The sequence below is a fragment of the Corapipo altera genome, unplaced genomic scaffold (genome assembly GCF_003945725.1).
Source record: "Corapipo altera isolate COAL_440 unplaced genomic scaffold, ASM394572v1 61411, whole genome shotgun sequence".
NCBI classification, from domain to species: Eukaryota; Metazoa; Chordata; class Aves; order Passeriformes; family Pipridae; genus Corapipo; species Corapipo altera.
The window spans coordinates 13,328,136-13,354,313 of NW_020884875.1; the positions used below are offsets into that span (position 1 = coordinate 13,328,136).

The window sequence follows — 26,178 nt, forward strand, 5'->3', positions numbered from 1 at the left end:
TGTTGTGGGGGAGGGTGACCAAGTAGAAATTTTGACCCTAGTCCTGCAATTGGATCCATCAAGCCTGACCTCTGTGCTATTGCAGTGCTTGCTGGAGTCAGCAGAACTACGTGCTAAGTGCAGGGATCTGTCCATGTGGAACTAACTGGGGATTTGGGACCTTCCAGTTTCCTGCTGTGGAGGGAGGATGAGTTCACCTCCGTGTAAATTCTGGAAGAGGAGCAAGAGACTTCCATAAGAGAAACTTGCATTTATTTTTAGATCTTCTGTTCTCTCACTCAATCCCATAGAGATCATACTGAAAACAGCATGTCTCCCTTTCTTCAACTACACGTGCCTACCTGCTCACTCCAGCCATCGCTGCTGAAAACCAGCACGCCCCATATTTCTCTAGTGAGAAAAACCCCGCACATAGTTTGTAGTCACTGTTTCGTAGTTGCTGCTTCAGTTGCTAATCCAGCTTTGAGTCAGTTTACATTTTGTGACTCAAATATGACCTCTGTCAGCATCTGTCCACCACTGTGGAGTGCAGTGGTTGGCTTTTGTCCCTCCAAAAATGCTTTATTTCTTGGCAACCTCTATGTATACAGGACAAGGAGGTTGGTGTGCACCTGCAGCTCCATGCAACTGGACAATGTCCTGAATGCAACACTCCACCCAGAGCCTAGGAAGGCTGCATGGAAACTCCATGACTTCAAGCTGTCAGATACATCTGTTTGGTATGCAACTGTCAGTGCTCAAGTGCCAAGCTTCTCCAGCCCTCAGGAAAGAGATCAATCACAGATGAAGTCTGGCAAGAGCTGAGAAAGCTGAGTTGACAAGTAAGAGAAAGTCGATCCATTCCATAATGCGCACCTGCTTTTAGCTGTGCTAGGCCAGGCCTGGAGACTGACCCACAGGCCCAACAGCAGTGCACCATTTGGTTACTTTGGATGACCATTTGGTGACCATTACCTCTAGAGCATTTTGTGTGATGTCCACTCCCGCAAGTGAGGGCTGAGCCCTTTGAGGCAGACAGGCAAACCTGATAGGATTCTGCAGGGAAATACTGGCTTGTCCAGCTGTATCAGGGCACTTCTAGGCACAGAGTGTGGAAATACAAAATAAAAACATAGAGACTCATAGCAATCTTATTGTTCTGGGGTTTAAACAGTCCCTGAGCAAAGTTTTTTTGGACCTTCACTCTGGATTGCAAAATTTCAGAGCTTATACGTCACATTCTTTGTTAGATGCAGCTGTAAATACACTTCAGAAGATCACAGAATATTCTGAGTTGGAAGGGACCCACAAGTATCATCAAGTCCAACACTTGAATGAAAGGCCCATTTAGGGATCCAACCCACAACCTTGGTATTCATTAGCACCGTGCTCTAACCAACTGAGCTAATACATTGTTGTAGATACAATGCCTGGAACCATGTTGATCTTGAAAACTGAATTTGCACAAGAAAGTTCACTGCAGCCTGAATGCTCTGGGGAAACCTACAGACTGAGTTGTGTGCTCTACCACAGAGTGAGGCTGCAGCAGGTAGAAGCTGTGATTGTCAAAGTCCTTAACAGCGGTAGGACCACACACCCCTGTCGAGGCTTCAGAAAGGTGCTGTTTTCTTTAGAGACGTTAACCTAGTAGTTATTATTTGGACTTCTGGTGGGAGACAGTGCTTTGCATCCCAGCAGGTGGAGAAGGGAACTGAATTTGATGCATGCAAGATCTCTTAGAGATCTGTGTAAAGTGGGCAGAAGACACTATTTGTATTTTCTCTGTTCTGAGATGTTCTGGTTCAAGCAGGGTGCCCCAAAAATGCCTACAGGACTGAGCTGTGCTACAGGACTGAGTTGTGCAGATACACCAAGCAGAGGGAGTCTAATCTGTAGACTGGACTTATTAATGAGTAAGCTAGTCTAAAGAATCAGACAGAATTAAGATATAATATGCACTTTCATGGATCAGACACTTGAGCACTTTTGAAGTTTCCCAAGCAATCAAGAGTAAAAATATATCAAGAATAAGTCAAATGTTTTCGAGTGATGCTGAATGTCCAGGAGCAATCATGACCTTCCACAAGCACCTTGTGCATTCACAGTTCATACTGGTTTCAGCACGTCTAAAAATCAAGCTTCATACTGGGGACTTATAATCAAGCTTCATACTGGGGACTTATAAGCTTCTAATAGGGACTTAGATCCCTGAGTTTAATAGCTTTGCTATTAATAGTTTTGCTATTAAATAATTAATAGCTCTGCTTTAAACTGCATTACAAAGGGCTAATGAATTTTGACAGAGAAAAAGAAGGGATTGGATAAATATCTTCAGTGATACTGAACTGTGTATCAATACCAAGATCTTGCTCACACTTGCTTATCACACAAGTGCTTAAAGAAAAGATTTTCTGGGATTCATGTTGGCATTTCTTAGAATTGTCATCTGTTGCCCATGGTGATTTCATGAAGACAGTGGGTATATTTCCTCATAAGGTGGAGGTGACAAGTTATTACAGTCTTCCCCCAGTTCTTCTGGCTCATCAGAACTGTCCTCTGACCTGAAAAGAGGAAGAGGAGCAGATGCAAAAAGAATTTACCAAACACAAAGCATACGAGTAACCTCAGTGCTTCATCCTGATAGCCTTATCTGGGTGAAGTACTTCCTGGCTTCTTGAGAAAATGCTATGAGACGAAGTTTTACTGAGATTCTGCTGTTTGCTCTGTTCTTTTTGTGAAGTATAAACATGCCAGGAGGTGACCTTTGTCTTCATCCTGCCTGTGCCTGTCACTATGTTGCTGAGGATGAGGCAGTCAGCAGTTTTTCAAACAGGCTTTGATAAATGAACTAAAAGTGACTCATGTTCTAGGAAGGATATAATTCTGAGTAATTCCTGTAATCAGAATATTTTTCCTTAGAGGAAAGAACTATATAAAATTATTTTGTATACAGTTTAAGAAGTTTCATACTGCTGTGTAATATTAGTGATCTGGTTTATGCCTCAAATCTAGTAAAAGAGTAAGAGCTGGAAGGTTTCTACAGTACAAAAGGAGCATGTTGTCACCAGGCATATTCAGGAGGGAGAGCATCTGGTACCAGACTGATTACTGCATTGTTGCAGAAATGCTCTTTGCGTGCTGACTCATGTGTTTGATAGCGTTTGAGTGAAAGCCTCTGGCTGTACATAGAATAACCTAAAGGTAGTAAGATAAGCATTAAAAAAATGTCCACAGACAGGAGCATATATAGTATCAGCATATACTAGTATCTTCAAAAAACCAAGAGATTTAATAGAAAATTGAAAGTGAATTTAAATTAGACAAAAATACTTTCAAGAAAAGTATGCCTCCTTACTCTTTACTTGTGAAGAATTTCTAACAAAGACAAAAAAAATCTGAGAAAGGAAAATACCCTAGACTAGCTCTTGTTTCCTATGAAACCACACATAGTACTTAAAATACTCAGAAGCCTGTGTCCAAACATGCTAAGGCATTTCAGAAGATGTACCTGTGATTCCTGGTATTCTCTGCAGGATAAGTGGTGTAGTTCTCATCTCCAGTAAAAGCCAGGTTATCCAGAGGGTAAGCAGGGCAGAAGTGAGGAGAGCCTGGGGTGGGAACTGGAGAGGCACTGGAGGAAACAGCACTGCAGCAGCTAAGCACTGGGTGAAGGTAGCTGGGACTCACAGGAATGCCTTCCTGGGACGGGTACGGTGGAGGGATGTACTGTACCACTGTGGCACCATGAAAAGTTATAGGCTGGTTAATGCCGGTGAAGACAAAGGACTGCCCGCTTGTAGTCTGGTCGAGGTCTGACATATTTTCCTCTCTTTCTTTACAGGGCTTGCATGTGAGCATGTTAAATTTGCAAACAGCAATCAGAATAAAAGTCACCCCAACAGACAGCAGAATAGGTCCTAATAACTGAGTCCATTCCAGGTGAGTAATGCCATCGTATTTTATCCATCCCATCACGGTGAAAGTGATCCCCACCAGTCCCAAAAACACACCTGAAAAGAGCAGAGTGGTGCCAGCTTTATCCCCGTCTGACACCAGGGCATCAGATCTGTTTGTCTGACAAGGAGTAACAGAAAAGACATTCAAGGAGAAATCTTCTACACTGTTGTTGTTTTGCTCCATTACTGAGTATAATGTATCTTCTGCCTCAAGAGAAAGGGGACTTGTAAGGGACTTGGCAGAGCATTTAAAGTCGAAGGTTCAGGTTAGTTATACAAGAACTTTGTGTGTGTATGGTTAACAGAGTCCATCATGTGAAAGAATAAACTTTGCTTAGGAGAATAAAGGTCTGTGAAGTGAAGCCTGAAGCCATTGCTAAAAATTTCTTGAATTACCACCATCGCTTCCGAAATGGTTTCACCCTTGAATGGCTGCTTATCCCTTTGTTTATCCTCTTCTTTAAGTTAGCACCTGTGATACTTACTGTGCCCACGCTGGATGGGGGAAAAGGGAAGCCAGAACTACTGCAGCTTTTCCTAGGCCCCAGCTAGCTGATGCATCCAACATATGGACAGCATCTGTTTAGTCAACAGCAGTGTGGCAATTCTAGCTCTCCACTTCCAGCTCCATTTTCTGCAGGAGAACGCATGGCCATTGCCAGGAATGCTTTGCTGTGCTCTGAAGTGTGACATTAATAGCTATGCCTGGACCTCTTTTGCAGCTGGTTCTGCAGTTCAGAGCTTCCATGGTTTAAAAAAATATCAAAGTAGCCTTTCTGATATTTTGCTGGGGCAACCACCAGGGGGGATGGGAGGGTAAGCAGCAACAGGGTGGTGAGCACTGAAAAACCTGGAAGAGTTGCTGGTTATGGGAGAAATGTTATTTCAAGCCAACCAAAGCTTTCCAGCTGCTTGAAGGTAGCATAACTGCCCTGTAATTTCCCCTTAATTGTGGACGTTTTTGGTTGTGGGATCTCCACCCCTTCCTCAGAGTTTATATAGATTAATGCCTACATACCCTGAATAGCACATCACTGCAGGAATGGGAAAACATCTCCTGTAATGCTAAACCTGGTAGAGAAAGGGATCTTATCCTGTACTCAGAAGTACCTTGAATACTTTTTCACATCACAATGAATTGTTCTGCTGAATTTATGTGCCATATATTAAGCAGGAAGATTAACTGAATTTGGGGATTTTCTGTTTCCTAAGAGTTTCAGACCAAAGTAATTGCTGTTGGAGGGTTATGGTAGAATGTCTTTGTACAATTCCTTAAGGAAGAAAATCTCCAACAACTTGATCTGTTTGACTAGCATGGCAGAGGACTATACACAGGACATTGATTACTACTCAGGCAGTAGAACCCATAATACTATTTCCTGCTACCAGCAACTCTGGGGAAGCAAGCTTATCCTGAGATTTTTAAGACAAAAATAGCTCTAGAACTAGAAAATTGACCTTCCAGCCTGCTTCTTCAAAGTCAGTAAAGGTGCCTTTAGTCTACTGTGCATTCCTATCACAGAGTGTGACAACAGCTCTCTTCTGAAAGAGGCTGCCCACCAAATTTGGCACCTTCAGAACTGAACCCCATTGCTGAATGCAATTAAGATGTGTCTTTCTCATTTGTTAGCAGATAGACCTTGAGGAATATTAGTGCTGGATTCCTTCAGAAAACATCTGTGAAGTTTCCAAAGTCAATATTATGTTTCTTCCACTATCCAGGGTGCCAGCAAATTCTTTGACAAATATACTCAAGACCAGCTTTTCCCACAGTACCAAGTCCAGTCAGGATTCTCTGCACCTCTTACGGAGCAAAGAGTTCAGGCTTGCAATGCAGTGGTTTCATATGATAACTAAATTAGAAAGTGCTGAAATACTAGACAAGCTGTCCTTGTATTGGTAATTATAGCCAAAATTTAAGCAATCTTTAAACTTATGTTTGTTAAACTTAATGGAATGAACTTCCGTGACTGCTCTTTGAAAATCAGGTTTTTCCATACCATGAATCATTCTTACCACTGCTGAATCTTCCAGGTTTTCCAACAACCTTTTAAAAGCAGCACTATATTATATTATAATGGCTCTCTTACTAATAGAATATACAGATGTATTGTCACCTTTTTCCTCTCATTCATTCAAGAACTCTGCAACTGCTATTTGCAAGGGATTGTGCTGAAGAACTTCCTCAATCCTACGCAATGGTCCTTAGATGCTGTCTGGAATCAGAATTTTCCAGGTTGGGTGTTGCATCACCCCCTCGCCTCTCTCTTTGCCTCTGGTCTAGGACATGACTTCATGATTGTTGAGCAAGTGCACAGTAGAGATGGAGAATACAGGTTTCTTTTTTTTCTTTCCCAGGTTACTTGCCACTGGAACTTTGAAAATAGGATGGAAAACACTTTCCATTTGGTGCAGTAGAATCTAACCCGAGATTAGCTCAGTTGCTTATAGCATGGTGCTAGTAACACCAAGGTTGTGTGTTTGATCCCTGTGTGGGCCATTCACTTAAGAACTGGACTCAATAATCCTTGCGGGTCCCTTCCAAATCAGAATATTCTGTGAAATTTCTGTGACACATTAAAATTACTTTCTCTGTAAACTGCCCTCTCTTTGTAAGATATAGTTTCCTCTAAGCCTTCTCCGATTATTTCCCCAGACAATGCTAATGCTGCATTTAGGCAGCTGTCAAGGTCTTAAGAGATTACTGGATCACACTGATTTTTTTAAGGCCAGTACTTCTCTTTGCCAGTAAGTGTGTGTTCTGGGAACTCACTTAAAGATGCTGATTTACTATATGCATCCCCTTTTACCTTGAATAACTCCTAAACAAAATGGTTTGTGGAACCTAGGAAATTGGTCAGAGTGAGGTTTTTCAGAATGAGTGCCATTTTCAGATCTCACCACAGTTTTGTTCTTATCTGCTTCACACCTTACCCCTCAACACATGCACTGCTTTGCCTTCTGTTCTTCTATGTAATTTTCTATCACCAATGCAGACTTCTCCTGCAGTGTTTGCTGCTGGAAGCAGGTGCTCTGTAGGTCCTCAGTTCTCTAACCTGTTTCAAGAGCCACCCCAGTATACACTCAGAGGCCCTCACTTAACTCTTTTCTTCTCTCCTTCTGTTACTTACTTTTACACAGTTGTACATGCTATCAGCCTGTTGTAGTAAGGTTTTATTCTCTCACACGCCTGTAACGTAGGCAGGGACTTAGTCAAAGGACATGCAAATGAAGCCACATAACATGTGGTATTGCACACCGACTGGCTTAAAAATGAGCAGGTACAAATTATCACTCCATAATGAAACATTCAATTGCAGCGAGATCAAAGAGCCAATGACTTGACTTAGTAAGATTTTTTCCTAGAGAAAGGCAACTGCATATGGCATCTTTAGTGGAAAATACAAATAATATGTGTAAGGCCAGCATATGAAGAACCACCACAAGTGGGCCTTGCACTCCAGGGCTTTGAACTACCGCACTGCCAGCACCAAAGCAAAAACAAATTGAGAGGAGCAGGTTCAGCCAGCTGCCCACAACTATGTTTACCTGCAAGGTAGTTTTATGTGCTCCAGGGAAATCTTGTCGGCAGGCACACCAAATTGAAAGTATTTCCATACTTAACTATTCAGATATATGCATGTGTGATAGAGGGAGGAGCACTGATCTAGATGAAGTCTGGCACATTCACTGCAGAATTGTGGAGGGATTGGACTTAGAAGTCATGACTCTGAAGAGATAGGATGGAAAAGGGATAAATGGATACACCAACACAAAGGGCAAGGGTGGGGTGGGTGCAATCCAGGGAGTGTCATTGTCCTGAAAACATAGCAACATTACAAAGATCTGTGCAAACTCAGTTTTTCAGATGAGTTAACTGTTCATTTTTTTTCTGTTGCTGGTGATTCAGGAAGAAAGACTCCTAGAGAAAAGGCATTAATTATATTTTTGTGAATTCTTCTCATATTCAAAGGATTGCAGTGCTGCAGTCAGAAGCAGAGCAATGTCAGTGCTGGCAGCAAGAGAGACCTTAACTTCACTCAGAAAGGATAAGCAACCCTTACCTCCCACTTTGCTTGTTTAAGTAAGTGTGAATCAGTAACCAACTTGATTTGCTCCCTAGCATTTGTATGTCAAACACTTCAGCTAACCTTAGGACAGAAAGAGGGTTATAGCACCATTAGTGTGACAGTAAAGTATCTCATTTCCTCAATAAAAAGGCTATTCCATATTATTTTAAGCTACTTTTATAATTTTACAAGGAGTTGCTTCCTTTCTAATATAGACATTTCACTCCTACTCCCCACACCAAAAATTCCTCCCTCTAATGCTGTTCACTACAGTGGTAGTCTTCAGTGCTGAAGGCAGATCTGCTTAGCCCCTTACTCACATTTTCTGACCTTGCTGCAAGATTTCAAAAACACAGTAGGCAAATACTGTTGCACTGGCTATGTTAACTCCCTCAGTGCTGAGCACTTTATGGAGATGCACCCAGCACATCCTCTGAGTGTTCAAGTAATGATTCTTCAAGTCAAAAGTAGAAGATGCTTATACAGCTACACATTGAAATATTTCGTAAGCATCTTCTCAAAATTATACAGAAAGAAATTCAGTTTTCAATCATTGTTCTCAGAGGTAACACCTAGCCTTCACAGGAAACTCAGGTGCTGAGTCTGAAGTCAGGTCAGCAGCTTTCTAAACCGTGCTTTCTGTGAAGACTGCTTTTTTAGAAATAAAGTGATCCACACTGAAGACTCTGCAGTAGATGATCAAAACACAACGATCTTGAAGAAAAACAAGAAGATCATGTCGCTTTTACAGAGGACTCAGCTGAGTCAACATATACTACTCGATTTGTCTGGTCTCTTGGGTGCATCTTGGGAACAACCAACTCAGCAGGTTGCAGGCAGCAAAAAAGGTTAATACTTTTTGCAACTGTATTTTTTTTTAAAGATGGTGACATATTTCAAGATTTGTTTAAACACTTTTTTGATGGTAAGCCTTTTGAGAAAATGAGTGCTCCAGACAACAGCACAAACCCAACATAGGTCTTAGTTGCATGATATCTTTCAGGTAAAATATCCCAGCTTCTGTCCTTGTTATAGAATAGCATGAGAAATCCAGAGATACACAGGCTCCTTCGACATGTGCAAGGCTTTGTATGCACAAATCATGCACAGCAGCAGGCATCACTGTTAAAACAGGTCAAACAAAAGCTAAAAAAAGAATAATCAAAAAGATGGCAAACCATAGCTGGTATTGCAGATGGCATATAAGGAGCAGCATCCTTGAAAAACTCACTAGGTAAGAAACATTTGAGAGAAAAGAGGACAATATGCCTACTGGCTTTTGTGGATTCCCTTTTTTCATACAGACATTTCCCATGGCTGAGTCATGCCAGTTTAATCAGCTCCCACATACAAAATCCCTCTTTGTGCTGTGTTTGCTCATTACTTTGCGTGCATAAGCCCCTCAGCTCTATTGCTGGCTAAATATACCTCTTGCTGGCTGGTTTGGTTTTGTGTGGCTACACAAAGAGCTGCTCTAGCATGACTGAGTGAACAACACAGAGTTGGAAAAGGCAAATGCAGGAGCTCCTGAACATCTCTCTAAAGCACTCAGCAGGTGAGGGGCACATTCACAGAAGGATGACACAAGGTAACCACCTTTCGCTAGGCACAGGAGGGAATTCGAATGCTTAATTCATAGTTTGGCATTCTGTTACAGCCAGATTCAGCAAGGTAGAATACAAGTTTGAGGTGTAGGTGAGGTCCCAAAGCATGCAGGTGTTCAGAGACTCAGCTGAACAATACAGACATCACTCTAGTGAGATGTTTTAATGATGGCAAGTTCATCATTCTGAACCAAGCCTAAAGATTAGCCTTGTCACTTCTTTTTCTGGGCACAGAATCATGTCTGTTTTTCTCAATCAGGGTTCAGAGTAAGTTGTAAAATGTCCAAGATTACCTGCTACAAGCAAACCCTTCTGCTCAAGAACAGGTGCAAGCAACCACGATACTAGAACCTCCAGCCGGAGGACAGGCTGCTACCACTAACCTAGGGGCTGCAGAGGGACGGAGAAGCAAAGAGGGCTGTATTTCTGAAGGGTCTGTCAAGTGCTGTGTTGGTTAAAAACATCTGTTGCATGTGTTTCCACGGAACTGTCTCTCCTGCATCTGCTGGTAAGTAATGTCTGCACCTGGAAGATACCATTGCTTTGTGGCTCTCACTCTCACACAACAAGCACAGTGCTCCCTGTATAAACCATGAATAATGATAAAAAACTGCAGTATAATCCCCCTGAAATCAGTCATTACCACAGTTAAACTGTTAGCCTATTAACTATCTTCAGGGTTGCCTTTGGGCTCTTAACTGTAGCTAAAACTGATTTTCACAGGGATTATACTTACATAAGGACCAGAGACAGTCTAAATAAAGCTATGGAGTGTTTGTTACCGGGCAGAACAAAATGTAACCATTTAAGTTCTTCACAGCATCTCTGGTACCAAGCTTAAACATCCTTATTTGCGAATGGTCTCAGAATACTTACAAAGTCAATAACTTCGCAAACCACTATTTTCCACAAAAGTCATGCAAAAATAGAAATGAAAACACTTTCCAATTATTTCTCTTTTTTTGAAGCTCCAAACAGATTTAATTAAAATAATCAAAAAAGTTGGTCTCTACTTAACGCCTTCATTATAAAAAGAACAATTAAAAATAGAAACTGAAGCTGTAACAGAACCAGATGAGTGTTTAACATTCCTGCAGTGAACTCCCTTCAGACTACTTTAGCAGAAGCCTAGCATTATCTGTTATTTCTTGAAATCCAAATTCATTTTTCTTCTTGATGAAAGATTAGACGCAACCAACATTATTGCTTTTATTACAAAATGTAAATAAATTCAAAATTGTAAATCTCTGTGTACAATTTAATTTAAAAATTAAGTCAACTGACAGTCTTCTATGAGCTGATGTCAGATGTGGCTATGGAAATAGATGAAAAAGATGAGGAAGAAGATGGTGAATATTCATTATTTGTTATTGATGCTTTTTCTTCATATTTTGGAGGAGATTCAGAGCAGAGGTATAGCATTGGTAAAATATCTGCAGGTGAGCTGCTTCCAGAAATTGTACATATGGTTTCATAGTCTCTAACAGCAACCATTCTTTCATCATCTGCAAGCTGTGCTCTATAAAACACAAAACTGTGTATTAGCATAATTCATTTATCTACAGTGAGTGAAATTCTACTTGACTTATATAAACATACATGTATGCACACACTTCCTAAAAATCCCTGAAGCAAAGAACTTGTACAAGAATTAGGAGTTCATTTGGTGGGCTACATTATGACTCATATGAAAATTCTGTTATTTCAGAGGGGAAGGGCAAAACAAGCTCCCTTCTAACCTCTCAAATCACCAGTCACAGCCTGGCTTATGGGCATTAGCTGCTTTTGGCAGTGCTATCTCACAATCTTATTAAATCTCCTTCTGATCCATAGCTCCTAAAGTATCTTCCCTTTTGTAGTATATTACATACATACTGTCCCCTTCCCTTATGAAAGACAGTTACTAGACTTAGAACTGCATCACAAAAATCACAATCCTGAGTAATTTGAAATCTCGCATGAAAGGCCATCTGAAACTTTTACTAGGCATTCCAGCAATCCATGACAGACATAAGGAGTCATATTCCTGCTCAGAGCTGGAGAAACAGAAGAAACCGGACATGACCAGATTGCAAAGTTCCCAGTGACATTCAAGGCAGGCAGCCAAGTATTCACTGTCCTCTTCTGACGATCACAACTGAATCCAAACTGGTTGAACCCACATTGTTCTGATACCCTGCTCATCTTGCCCTCAGCACATTGCTTCAGCTGCTTTCTAAGGAAAGAGAGCTCCTCTCTCCTCATGCCTCGTTCCCAGAGCTGACTCTTGCCTTTGTGCATGCATCTGTACCAATACTGAGTGAGGAGCCAGAATACAGGGCATAGTCACCTCATCTTCAGTGCTGGGATGAATCAGTGAGCGTGCGTGTTTAATAGAGACAGAAATACTAAAAGACAAATGATGAGGTGCTATGTAACAGATTGCAGTAATAAAAAAAAAATAATTCTGGGATCAGACCATGACTCAGCTTACTACAAGCTTTCTCATCCAGCACAGCCTTCACCACAGCACTTGCTGACAGAACACCAGGCAATGGACTGAAGAGGCAAATCACCTTTGCCTAGTAGCCATCCATATATGAAATACTATACCCTGCCATATTTGGGATCTTCAACCATGGCACTATGTTATGAGCAATGAGGCCATTGCTTCTCTTCTATTAAAGCACTTGGGAAACAATTTGCACTATTCAAGATGCCCTGTCTGCCAGCAAGTGCTGAGCAATGACAGAGCAGGACTGAATGAAAAACCCAGAAGTGGTATCAACTCAGAGGGTCTCTGTGAGGACACTGGGGAACATGGAAGGGCAACAGCTAGAGAACCCCCAGTCACAGAACACCAAAGCAGAAGGTCAGAGATTCTGGGTTTCTGCATTCAATGTTGAGGTGTTTTATGCACTCCACTAGACACTGTCTGAACAAACTGCCTCTTTGTATATATGCTCACAAGACAGAGAAGTCCAGACAGGCAATCAACAATGTTGACTGGATCACACAAAGTTCAGAGCACCAAAACTGAATATTTCTGTGTTGAGACAGTTGATCCAGCTGGAGAAGATTTTGTAGAATTGATGAAGGAAAGAGAGGTTGATTGGTATGTCAGCTCTCTTTCCTGCTCTGTGCACCAGCAGGGAGGGCTCACAAAAAGTCTGAGGAACTAGATTTTTTGCCATTCTCTCACCACCCTTTGTTTGACTTTTTTCAGTGCAGGATGCGCTCTTTGAGTTCTTTCACACCCCTTGATAATCCCTTTCCAAGCAACACTGCAGAAAAGGACTGTGTGGCCAACCTTGTGGGGGCATCAGGCAAAGCATCACCAGCTGGTCGAGGGAGGGGATTGTCCTGCTCTGCACTGGAGTAGTCTCACCTTGACTGTTGTGTGCAGTTTTGGGCACCACAATATAAGAAAGATATTGAGCTCTTAGAGAGTGTCCCAAGGAGGGCAACAAAGATGGTGAAGGGCCTTGAGGGGAAGCTGTATGAGGAGCAGCTGAGGTCACTTGGTCTGTTCAGCCTGGAGGAGAGGAGACTGAGGGGAGACGTCATTGCAGTCTACAACTTCCTTATGAGAGGAAGAGGAGGGACAGGCACTGATCTCTTCTCTGTGGTGACCAGTGACAGGACCAGAGGCCTGAAGTTGTGTCAGGGGAGGTTTAGGCTGAGTATAAGCTAAAGGTTTTCACCCTGGAACAGGCTCACCAGGGAAGCAGTCACAGCACCAAGCCTGTCTGAGTTCAAGAAGCATTTGGGCAACACTCTCAGACACATTATGTGATTCTTGAGGCTGTCCTGTGCAGGGCCAGGAGCCAGACTCAATGATCCTTGCTGGTCCCTTCCAACTCAGGATATACTAGGATGCTATGAATCTTGCACATTTTACCAAGCACATGGCAGGCAACCTACATCTGAACTCAGAGCCTGAAATTGCAGGATAGAGAGAACTTGTGGCTCTCAGTTTTCTGCACTGCACTGTAGCACTAAACCTGCATTATATGGGAAAACTGTGGTTTAAACATGTCTTAAAATGGCTTTTGGTGGTCCTCTTTGCAAACACATGCTTCTTCCTCCCAGCACCCCCCATGTTATCCATGCAGGAATGTCCTGGGAAGGTGTCCTGAGCCCTTCCTGTGACTGGGTGTTCCTGTAAACCCCTTGAGACTTCTAATTGGTTACTCTGTGAATCCTCCTAAACCCTATAAATGTAACATCCCCCACAATAAACTCTCTCTTGCCTCCTCTCCACGCCCGATGTCCTGTGTCCTGTCTCCGTGCCGGCCATGGGGCCATGTGCGGGGGGGGAGGGGGGAGCACCTCTCCCCTCCAGGCTCAGGGCCTGAAAAGACCCCTGAGAAACCCCTGCAGTTCCCTTTCCCCATCCCTCAAAGCGTCACAATGGTTCTTCAGATGGAAACGGAACTAGAACTGGGCCACCCCACGCCGTGGGTGGGGAAAGGGATCCAGACTGTACTTTTTCAGACAGGTGGTACAAAAGTCACTCTCTCAGCTGCTTGAAACTCCACAGCAGGTCTAGGTTCACACTCAGGACAAGTAATTTCTTCACACACAACCATTTGCTTTCTACATATATCAGTGAACATGTCAGAAGGGAGTTACAGCACATGCTGGAGTTGTAGCACAGACAGGCTCAGTGTGGTGCCTAACTCCAGCAGTAGCAGCAGCTGGTATGAAGCACCATCCAGCTGTGGACACCTTCACTCTGCCCAAGAAGAACAGTTATGTCATGTAAATTTTCTTTTTCAGCAGCAGGAGCTTACTGGCTCTTCTATTGCTCTATCCTCTGATTGTATTAGTATAACTCCAAGAGCTGATATATTTCACTTGCAACCTGAGAACAGGCAAAAACTTCTATACTGAACAAAATAAAATGCTTCTTCACACAACAATTCATGCCTGGTCATAAGAGCTGCTGTCTTCAACAAAACACTTTTGTTCTATCAATTCTGACATCTTCTCATCCCTACATCTACCCTTGTCATCCTGAATTGGCAGGTAGGCACTGAGTAATCAACAGACTCTCATGAGCTTAGTACAAAAAGAACTCTCTCTACAGCAATTTAGGTGGAAAAGCAGTAAACTGAATGAATTGTGTGTATAGCTAGGCCTTAACAGGCATTGCAACCCTCAACACAAGTCATCAACCTCAAGCTGGACAACCTCAGCCCATGGAAACGAAACACTGAGTATCTCCCTTCCCTAGGTGATATGAATATGCTCATTTTTCTTTTTTTTTGTTTGGGGACCAGTCCCCCCATGCACTAGAGTGTTATACTGGTAGCAAGGAAGAGTGAGTAAGGTTGTGGTTTTTTGTTTGTTTGTTTTTGTTTGTTTGTTTGGTTTTTTTATAGAGGTGTTTATTCTATGTGGGAGTTCCCTGGTGGCCTAGTGGTTAGGATGCAGCACTCTCCCCGCTGCGGCCCGGTTTCGATTCCTGGTCAGGGAACTTCTCCGGGCAGATGGAGCTCGTCAGCCCTGTAAGGCCATCCATCTAAGAAAAGGTCACTCTAAACAAACCTACGTCCTGAGGACCTCACTGCCACCGTCCAAGCTCGCTCAGCCCTGGCAGATGAACCTTAGGATTAAAGGGTGGGCTCAGCTCAGCGCACACTGTGTCTCACCTAAAAAATCCACTGCACAGGCTCGAAGGGTAAAGACCTTTCCGGAATCTTTGTTCACGAAGACTGGCCATGAATGAATGAATTATTCTGTGTTAATAAAGAAGAAAGCGATTTTGACAAAAGGCAGAACTCCAGTCTGGGTTGTGCTAACAGCAACAGAAGGAGACATTTGCTGTCTCCAGTACTGATGGGGAGAATGAGTTTGGAGGAGGACACTACAAAACAAGATAGTACAATGAGCTTGTTGAGGGTGATTGACTAGAGAACTGAGTCGCTCACGCAGCGAAGCTGAACCTCAACAATCCACCAGGTATACTTCAAAGAATTGCTAAAAAAAACCCCCAAAAAACCCCTCAGACATGTCTGTACTAAGTGTGGTAACAAGAATAAACACCAGTGCTAACACAAGCATCCCTTTACAATGGCATTTAGGCCTTCAGGCAGGGAAAGGGTTTGTGCTTGCTTGCTTTAAAAGAAGATTAGCACTAGAATTTTGAAGTACCACTGACATCAGGCACATAGTTGGCACAGCTGGTCACGGAACACACTGCCTCATGTGAGTGGAAAAATCTGGAGCACAGTGGAAAGTTCTTAAAGTAGCAGTCCATCAACTACTATGACTGGATACAGCTAGGTAGCTGGGGCTCTTAGAATAACAGAATTGTTAAGTTTGGAAAAAAACTTCAAGACTGTCAGGTCCAACTGACGGTCCAACCTAGCACTATCACCATTAAACCATGTCCTCACTATTAAACCATATCCACAGGATTTTCCAACACTTCAGGGGATGGCGACTCCACAGCTTTACTGAGCAGTTTGTTCCAACGCTTTACAAACCTTTCTGTGAAAAGGTTTCCTAACATACAGCTAAGATAAACCTCCCCTAGCACAACCTGATATCATTTCCTCTTATCCAGTCACTTGTTACCTGGTAGAGGAGGCTGACCTTCACCTTGCCAAAACCTCCTTTCAGGTAGTTGAGAGAACAATATGGTATCCCCTTGAGCCTCCTTTTCTCCAGACTGAAAGACTCCCACTCCCTCAGTCACTCCTCAGAGGATTTGTGCTTCAGACCCTTCATGAGCTTTGAAGCCCTTCTCTCATCTCACCATGTTCTAGCACCTTAGTATTTTTCTTGTCATGAGGGGTCCAAAACTAAACCATGGAATCACAGAATGGTCTGGATTTGAAAGATCATCTAGTTCCAGTCCCACTGTGCCATGGATAGGGATATCTTTCACTAGACCAGTTTGCTCAGAACTCCATCCAATCTGGCATTAAACACTTCCAGGGATAGGACATTCACAGCTTCTCTGGGCAACCTCTTCAGGGCTTTACCACCCTCACAGTAAAGAATTTCTTCCTAATATCTAATCTAAATCTACTCTTTCAATCTGAAATCTGAAATCACTCCTCCTTGTCCTGTCACTACATGCTCCTGTAAGAAGTCCCCCTCCATCTTGTAGGCTCCCTTCAGATACTGGAAAGCTGCAATTAGGTCACCCTGAAGCTTTCTCTTTTCCAGGCTGAACAAATCCAATTCTCTCAGCGTTTTCTCAAAGGAGAGATACTCCAGACCTCTATAACAAACTTGGTGGCTTTCTCTAGACTTGCTCCAACAAGCAATTTGGCAGCTCCTAATCCCTGAGCTTGGTGGTGGCAGCATCTAGCACATCAGCTATACAAAATGTATTTAAAGAATGGCTGCATAGGTAAGGTACATCATCTTGAGATGAAGTTGGCTTTGCAACCTCCCTTATCAGCTCTCTGGTTGTTCCTGCAATATCAAAGTATCCTTTGATCTCGACACACTGCTGGGGTAGGAACAAGGCAGACCAGCACAGCAGGTCTCACTGCCTCAAGCAGTGAGATAAGGGACACAGGAGAACTGAGCACACTGACAGATGAACTGATTGTGGGTAGATGTCATGAAGGGCTTGCTGCACTGGTTCTACAGAGGCTTCTAAAATATGGCAATGTGGATATCATGCCATTGAAGCACTGCTGCCAAGGGCATCTTCTCTTGGACAATCTGTGGAAGAAATCTACTCTAAGGGCCACTGATCTAAGACTTTGTTCTCACTTCAGACACTCTTTCCAATCATAATAAACTGGTAAGAGTTTAATCCTCATAAAGGACACTCTGCAGTTTGTAATTCCTCTTGTATATTACAATGTTTTAATGCCAATTCAAGTAATGTAGCTGAAGTAAACTGAGTTATGCACTAGAAAACTTTGTCATGGCTAGTAGTTAATTCACAGTGATTATATAAGATCATGATCTCGGATACCTTGAGAAACAGCTCAGATTTCCAAAGACAGAGAAGAACACAGTCTTACCCATTAGTGAAGATAGAGTGATACGGTGGAGGATTTTCACTTGCAGGCAAAACACTCGACATAAGACAATGTGTCACAGTTGGTGACATAGGGTCAGCAAAATAAGGAGGTGGTGGGGGTGGGAATACCATTACAGCATCACCTAGAATTAAAAACACCAATTACTACCTCTGAAAAACTGAGCACCACTGGTTACTTTAACAGTATCTTAGAATTTGTACTTGCCTTCCTTTTAAGATAGAGTGCAATGATCCCGCATACAGAATTGTTATATTCTAGGCTAGTAGAGAATGCCAGAGGTACATTCAAAACCAAAATCATTGAAAAATAAAGATGCAGCATATTCATAAATGAAAGATTTAATTTAGAAAATTAAATTTCTAAAAAAAATTAAATTTCTGGGGAGGGGGACAGTTCCATCTAGCTAAGAGACACAAACACTGTTGTCTGTCTTCAGAAACTGAAAGTGCAAAGCACAGTTACTGCTGGCTCATTTTAAGGGTAGGCAAGCATTTAGTTTTCCTCACGTGTCTAAAATAGGTCAGTCTAAGTTTCTGCACATCTACTGTAGTGTTATAATGAAAGAATTCAAGTCATTAATGGTTCCGATGACTGATTTTGTGCGCCTTGACAGTATCTCTACTGAATTACTTGCAGATCAAGGAACAACAACCACAACCAGGACTATTGATACACAGTTTGCTATTAAGTATACTATACAGCATATCTGCCAATTGCAACTTCAGAATTGAAAAGTTTGAAACTTTTTTTTAAAAAACAAAGTTTGTATCAGTCAGTGAGCTGGCATAATTTACATAAACATTCAAAGCTGCCTGGCACCCTTTCTTCCTTTGTAATTTGTGTGCTGGGACAGTTCAGAGGGCATCAAAATTCTTGATTTGTGAGGTAGGCAGTGTTTTCTAACAAAGTCACTGCTGTTCCAGAACAACACCGTAAATCAGACCTCTACCCTCAGCCTTTCAGTTTTACTTTTCCTGACTGAAGTATAAAAGGAACCCACTAATTTCGCTTTCTTGCCTTAAAAGACAATCTGAATTCCTTCCTACTGCTTTATCCTGGTGGCTGGAAAACTGACTTCAAAGCCTCCTGTTTCCTAAAGGTCACCAGGTTACAGGTCTATAAATAGGCTTGAATTTCATTATGGATTTCAAGTTCAGTCAATCAGATGACAGCCAAGCAGTGACTGACTTTTAATTAATCAGTGAGTTTATTACAATAATCAGAGTAATCAGAATTATCAGAACAACCTACACATGGAATGTATTCATTGGGCATTAAACCAGTGCTACATACAGAGTATTATTCTCTGCTAACACACCACATTTGCTCAAATACTGTGCAATTAATTGAGGCATCTTGCAATTATATCTCTGACGGATAGAAGATATGGCTGCAATTTAAAAAAAAATACAATACACTGCTTATGAATCAGATTCTTCTGTTTAAGGGGTCAGAGGCTCAAGGCTAAAAGAAATCTTAAATACAGTCACAGAATTCATTAGACCTGTGATCTGCAGTGTCAACTACATCCTTTGAGAAAGGAATTGGGATTGGACTCATTTGTGTCATGTTATGTTGCTTTCTTTACACAGTCAGTCAGACCTTCTTTTTTACGCCAAAGGAGGGGTTTTCCTTTTGTGAGAAAGGTAGCTGAACTGAACATACAGAAAACATATGAGACAAAGCAACATTTTTCTGTTTTGGCTGGCTTGAAATGCCAGAACTGAAATGCCTAGAGCTCAAATAAGTAATATTCAGAGATAAATAATTAGTGAGAAAAAATCCCTACTAACTCTCAAATATAAAGTTCCAACATTATTTACCCACCTACTGTAACATGAAAAGTTTCAGGGCTCTGAGGATGTTCTTCACTTTCACAAGATTCGTGGTTGAGATTTAAGTTTTGTTTCTTTTTAACGTGAGCTATCACGAAGAAACACAACCCAGTGAGCACAATCAAAGGTCCCATGATTTGAAGTGACAGGAATCCACAGCCCTGGAGGTTCACATCAGAACTGCCGGTGTGGTTGAACTGTATGGTATGCCAGCCAGGGCTGCAACCAGGAACCCAAATTCCCAGGATGCTAATTAGCATTCCACTAGTTAAAAACAGGAATCCAAATATGAGAAATTGGGCAAACTGACAGTTCCCATGGCAAAAAACAAGGCTGTACACCTGCTCATTTTGCAATTGTCTTTGTCTCATATACATCCTGGCCCTTGATCGTGCCAGCAAAACACAAACCAGTCCAGTTACAGCCAGCACTGGCCCAGCAGCCTTAAGGACCTCATTACAGTCACTAAAGGTTCCGGATGGGCATGACTGGAGAATAAAGACTGAAAGCAGGAATCCAGCGCACAGCAACACAGCTCCAAAAACAAAAAGGAAAAAAATAAGTTTCCCATGCTGTCCGTTATTTCCTTCACCTCCTGGTGCAGGAACAGCCACTGGATACATTACAACAGAATCTCTTCAAGCAGATGAGTTGTTAGCATTAAATGGCAGCAAACTACAGCAGATCTGTGAACATGAAAATACACAAAACAAAAGAAAAAAAACTCAGCGAGACTAGCTACATTATATTTTCTACTTCGAAATTTGCTACTCAGCTTTTATTGTATACTCTCCTGTACTTCCTCTTTTGTAGTACCTCCACTATGGATTACAGGGCCTAATCAAGTCTGCTGATGTTAAATGCCAATAAAAAGACTGAACTTGCTTTACAGTTATACTTAAATCAACTGTAATTGCTGTTGCACAGCTAAATGAATTGTTTCTTTGGAGAAACAGTCTTATGATTAAGGGGACATTATTTTCAAAGGCTGAAAATTTGGAACAAGCACAGGTTAGCTTTTCCCTCGAAAACAGAAAGCTATAGGAAACTTCTGTGACCAGCAGGGAGTGACAGCTTTTGAAAGACAGTATCCTACTGCAAATAAGCAATGACTATTGGACTTTTTAACCATACCTTTTCAAAGCACATAAGTCTTGCTTCTCCTTCTACAGGTAATAAAGTCCTTTCTGTTTCTCTTCTTAAATAAGCTTCCTGTCCTATACAGTTGCAAAAAAGTAAGCATAGAGAAGATTTTTCATTCTGTTCTGAAATGACCAAAAAACCACCAACCCCCAAACCCCCCACATTATAAATACCATGTAGTTCAACTCTCACTGATTCCATAGTTAGAGTTAGTAAGCACAGTGCCGCTACACTTCAACTTCCCCTACTTCTGAATCCTTTGTCTGTGTTCCAAAAATTTTTAAAAAGAAATTAACAAAGGCAGCTTGCAGAAGGCTTGTGAGCCCACAAGAATCTAGATTCAGAAGTAAAGTAGAAGAAAACAGAAAATAGTGTTGAGGCCAATAACAGCCCATATGGTACTATGGATAACAAATCTGCTGGATGTGGGTAAACTGCAGCTGGGAAAGCCTGACTGAAAGTTAGAAGAGAGTTCCATTCAGTAAGGTCTAGGGAAAAAAACGTAAAAATTCTGCCATTACTGACAAGGAAGTTTGTGTTGCTGTGACACACTGGACTACAGGGCTCAGATGAACGTCTGTACTCACCTCCATGGTGAATAGCAACCACGGAGATCTTGGCTACCATCCATCAAAAGCCAACCTGAAACACAGGGGAAGTTCAGACTACAGAAAAGAAAAGTCTCATGGATAAACCATGAAAAAAGCCATTCCACACCAAGTGTAGGAAGTATCTAAGCATGCTCATGCTGCACTGTTTTACCACTGCCCTCTTCCCCTTACCAGCAGTCTCCTGTGACAGAGAATTTCACCTATGAATTAGACATATGAGGAAGGATATATATAGGGACTGGTGAAGTTTGTCACAGATGGAAGCAGGAAACTGACTTAGTTACTGCTGTTTGTTAGTTAACCTTCAGCCTTTTCTCTACCAGCTTCCACTGCCCTGCTACTAATTCAGATGACTGGAAGCTAAAAAAAGTCCAATTAGATTGGATCCTCCTTACATATGCCTCACCAACAGTTATTCCACAAGAAAAACAAAGTATCATGAGATTCCTGGAAGAAAACTGTTGAATACCCGTCAGCCACAACATGCTTTTTGTGTCACTCCCCAGTAACTGAAGCGCCCCACTGGGATGAAAACAAAACACAACCATAAAACCCCCTAGTCACTCAAATATATAATTATTTATCTGCAATGCAAGGAAATCTATTCAGTCACTACTTAGCCACTTGTAAGAGCAGAATCCAAATAAAGAATTGGCTGAGCAGACGCACGAATGATGAAGTTACAACAGGTTTTACTGTTGAACACCAAACGAGGTCCACCAACAGCACAGGAGAAGGCAGAGCATATCACGCAGGTAAAAGGCACAGTAAGCACAAGACTTGACAGGTAAGGAAACACAGAAAGAAGGCCACTCCAGGAAGCAACAAAATCTCCTATCTGGCTATCTTGAATAGTAAAACTGAAGGACCTTCCCTTAATGTGTTCCATTACTGTGATCACTTAATTGGTAAACTATGTCTGCAAAGTGTTTCTGAATTCAGCCTACCCCTCTACTAAGATTGATCTGAAAAACTGCTAACTGAGGCTCCCTTGGTAGAAGAGTCAGATACACACCGGGGAAAAAAATTGGTTATAAAGAGCACTAAAGATAGGACAGCTTGTCACAAAAAAAAAAGAAATTACAGAAATTCTGATTGATTTCAAATGGAAGACCTTTACCTCAGCACACTTTCAATACTGCACGAGCTATAGTCAGTCTGAAGGCTCTTCTTCTGAGGAGAGAAAACGGATTGGGTTGGTCACCCTTCCTTGATTACAGTGGTCTTTCCTAAGTTAATAAAATTGTTTCTGATAACTGCATATGCTCCTTCCTGTCTAGAAGTTTTCCCTATTCTCATAAATTATCCGAGGTGGCTGAGATTTACTGACTTACCAAAAAATACACAAAACTGACTAAAGGGCCTCTGAAACACACATAGACAAAAAAAAAACACCAAAAAAAAAAATCCCAACAAAACCCAGTTCCAGACACAATTGTCTTGAGATATTTTTCTGCTGAGGCACATTAACCATTATAACAACAACACATTATAATTAGACAGAACTCTAAAGCCTTTCTTTGCAGTTCCCTTTAGGGAAGAAAACATGGACATAAGTACAAGTAAATTAGGAAAAAAGAAAAGAATGTGAAGGGGAGAAGAAGAAGTAAATACAAATGTATAGCCCTTAAAAAGAAAAATCTAGAGATTTGTTCTTGTTACTCCAACAGAGCGCCTGCTTCTCTTCCACCAATCTTGTTGTTATGAGATTAAGTTAAAACACACATTAGAAATTAAGCTTGTGCATATTTTTTCAATTCTTTCAGGCCACAAAAGAAGGAACATTTAGAACAGTCTGTTGTGGCTTTGAAGATGAAAGCCACAGATTTTGTGCTGCAAAATCCAAGAGAGGACTAATTTTCATTTGCACTATCATGAAATTTAAACAGAAAACCCCACGTAAGATTAAGCTTTATTTCTTGCGTTTCAATAAAAAGTATCTTAACAAAGAAGTAAGCCTTAAATTGACTGTGTGCTTGAAATATTTCCACTAGATCTGATATCCCCACAGGCATATTGATATAGGGGAATTTACCCTATGGGGAAAAGGGAATTGGAAACATAGCTGGTAAAGGAAGTCTGGTTATAAGCTTAACTTAAAAGATATAGTGCTTTACCTTTTTCTAAGTCAGGCCCATGCCAGGTATATGGAACAGGAAATAACATCACAACTTCTTACCACTTCTGTGTGTAACAGTTGTATTACAACTTTCACATTATGGACAACTTCAAGAATTTGAAAACATTTCTAACACAATTCTTCTTCAGCCTTCAGAGGACAAAAGAGTCCTATTGTCCAAGATTTCCACTGCAAACAGCAGGGCTATAAATTTACTTTCCTCTTACTTATATGGAATGTGATAGCCTCATGCAGACATTATGAATTCAGGAACACAGAATTAAAAAGAAAAAAAAAAAGGCACTGGAAGAATTACAACACTGCTAACCCTCTGTTTTTTATGCTTCCCAGACTAGGCCCAGTTCTCCCTCTTTTTGCTTGCAAAAGCATACAAATACTTTCATGCAGAAGGATCAGGTCTAGTCTGTATTGCTATTTCAAAAACTATAATACCCTGTCAGCTGTAGTCCACAATGGAAATCCCAGTAGAATTTTCAAGCCATCGTTTTCAAGGACTTCAAGTTTTTCACTTTTTCCAAAGTTTGAACTGCTATTGGGAAGTTGCCACTGCGTGATTATTTTTTGTCATGTCTTCGTTTATTTTTCTTCCCAGGTTTCAAATTAAATCACGATTCCTTATAGGTCAAGCTACCCGTAAGGAAAAATTCTCTTGACTTCATTCAGTTTAACTTCCATGTCAAAACATGAACGGCTCCCTACTTCTTCTCATTCCTTGTGCCAAATTTCCTTCTTTGTTCTCATCTGCCTCCATACCCACACCATTTTCTGTTCTTTACACACAGTTTCCCCCTGGACTGGACTCTTAACCTGACATTCAGCAGAGACACCCATCAATGAGTACAGCTGATTAAACTAAATTGGAATGTGCAACCTTCATCCCCACACTCTTCCCTCCCCATGGAGGAACTTATTTGAAGAACTAGGGGGAGATGCTCAAAGGATGTACTTTCAGTTTTCTGCTTTCAAGCAACATTAAGACTACATACTCTAACAAGTTCTGAGACGTCAAATACATCCAATTTGATCTCTTATGCATGCAGTCTCTAATCAGTGCTTGACAATGCTCTTACATCACAGAATATACAACTCTGATATCCTAGGAGGAAGATTACTGTGCGTAAAGATTACTAAGGAGGGAAACTCTGCCCCAGAAACTCTGCCCATCCAGGTTGACAAAATCATTGTTTCAGCTCACAGTATAGGAAGGGTAATGCTGTGCTATGACCTATGACTTGCAGGTGGGGCAGGAGTCAGTGTCTAGAGAAGTGCTAGAAAACAGTTGCAGTAGGAAATTCCAGAAAGTGGGATCCTGCCAGTTTCCAGACACATGTGCCCCAGGGATCCAGGGATCCTTCTCACCACAAACCAGCACTGTCAGGGATTTTGATCTGTGCTAGACAGAACTGCATTCTGCAAAGCTGCCAACTCCTGTCTCTTTGGCCTTCAAGAGAAAAGCAGCTACAGTAAAAGCTGATCCACATATGTTCCTCACTCACTTCATCAGGGAAGAATACTGATGCCTCAGCTGGATGCAAGGATCCCAAACAGTGAGGAGCTTGCAAAACAAAGCTTGGTAACCTGATGGTTGGATGCCATGCAGGCAACTAGGACAGCACCTAGATTCAAAGATTAGCTCCATGCTTGTGGGTGGGATGCTTTTTATGTGACACACTAGTGGCACACAAGAGCCATGGTAAAGCATCTCCTATTTTCTAGAGTACCTGCAGGGAGACTGGGGAGAAGGTAGACACAGTTAAAGCCAGAGCTGACATTTTTCAAACAGGTAACACAAGACAGATCAGTTATGGGAATTCTGTCCCATAGGGCTGATGTACCTCAAAGCAGCAAAAGGCACAAGACAAAGAGACTTACAGATCTCTGATGCACAGGACAGACCATAGAGACCATCAGGGAGATGTAGGGCTCCAAAAGCTACCTGAAGCTACCTGAAGCCATCCTGTCCCAGCTTCTTGAGGCTGGCCTGGGGCATTAAGCCACAGACAACTTAATGGACAAGCAAGTAAGCTCTACTCCACCTAGGAAAGGCAGCATTCCATGGTACACCCCTCCTCCCGTGCATCATCCAGGAGCAAGGAGTGGGGCAGGGCAGCCTGTCCACCACCTCTCCGCGAGGGAGCAGCATCTGAGCCTCCTCACCTGTGCACTCCCAGTCGTATGCCAGCATCAGCCACGAGAACACTATGTGTCAGCAGAATAGCCTTCAGAGATATTCCATCCTCTCACAGAGATGGCGTAAAGCTCACTGTGGAAGCAGTATGGGGAGCCGTGGGCTCTCCAGGAAGAAGACCGGACACTTACGCTCCTGATAATTCAGACTCCGGTCGGGGGCAGCTCCGCTCGCACCCTGCAGGAGAGTGAAAACACGGGAATGGCGGCGGGTGGGAGACGCGGCACGACCCCGCTCGCCCGCCACAGCCCCTCGCCGGGGGCAGACGGAGGACGAGCCGCCCCGGTGGCGCCCGCCCCCGCCCCCCGCGGCCCCTCTCACCGCTCTCCCGGGCTGCCCCCACAGCCGGGACGGACCGTCCCCAACGCCCCGGGACCCGACTGTCCCCAGCCCGCCCTGCCATGGCGGAACAGCCGCAGGGCCCCGCGGCCTCCCCGGGCGGCGCGGGCAAAGGCGGCCTGCGAAGAGGTCCCTTGCCCGACCCCCTCTTACCTTCCCGCGGCGCGAAGGACGCGGCAGCGCAGCCGGCGCCGCTATTTAAGCACCTGCGCCCGGCAGCTCGGGGCAGGGCCAGGCCGAGCCGCCCGGGGCAGCGGCGGCGCAGCAGCAGCACCGCCTCCCCCGTGCCCAGCGCCCCGCCCGGCGGCGGCCCCGG

General features: G+C 42.7%; 2 protein-coding genes across 4 annotated transcripts; both read right to left on the reverse strand.

Annotated features, from left to right (window-relative positions):
- Positions 1 to 2,402: 2,402 nt before the first annotated feature.
- Positions 2,403 to 4,201, reverse strand: TMEM174 (transmembrane protein 174). The gene is made up of 2 exons (XM_027634970.1): positions 3,488 to 4,201; positions 2,403 to 2,540 (listed from the first exon to the last, which is right to left on the reverse strand). The coding sequence occupies exons 1-2, from the start codon at positions 4,117 to 4,119 to the stop codon at positions 2,444 to 2,446; spliced, it is 729 nt and encodes a 242-aa protein (XP_027490771.1). The 5' UTR covers positions 4,120 to 4,201; the 3' UTR covers positions 2,403 to 2,443.
- Positions 4,202 to 10,793: 6,592 nt separating this feature from the next.
- On the reverse strand, positions 10,794 to 26,111 carry TMEM171 (transmembrane protein 171). Of its 3 annotated transcripts, none has more exons than XM_027635041.1 (7): positions 26,016 to 26,111; positions 25,493 to 25,700; positions 21,172 to 21,226; positions 20,576 to 20,658; positions 19,434 to 20,127; positions 17,586 to 17,727; positions 10,794 to 11,128 (listed from the first exon to the last, which is right to left on the reverse strand). In XM_027635041.1, exons 5-7 carry the CDS (start codon positions 20,062 to 20,064, stop codon positions 10,900 to 10,902), a joined length of 1,002 nt encoding a protein of 333 aa, XP_027490842.1. In that variant the 5' UTR covers positions 20,065 to 20,127; positions 20,576 to 20,658; positions 21,172 to 21,226; positions 25,493 to 25,700; positions 26,016 to 26,111; the 3' UTR covers positions 10,794 to 10,899. The 3 variants fall into 3 exon arrangements, with proteins under 3 accessions (XP_027490842.1, XP_027490843.1, XP_027490845.1); XM_027635042.1 differs by having other exon boundaries at positions 10,881 to 11,128; positions 25,655 to 25,700; XM_027635044.1 differs by lacking the exon at positions 21,172 to 21,226 and having other exon boundaries at positions 10,881 to 11,128.
- Between the last annotated feature and the right edge of the window lie 67 nt (positions 26,112 to 26,178).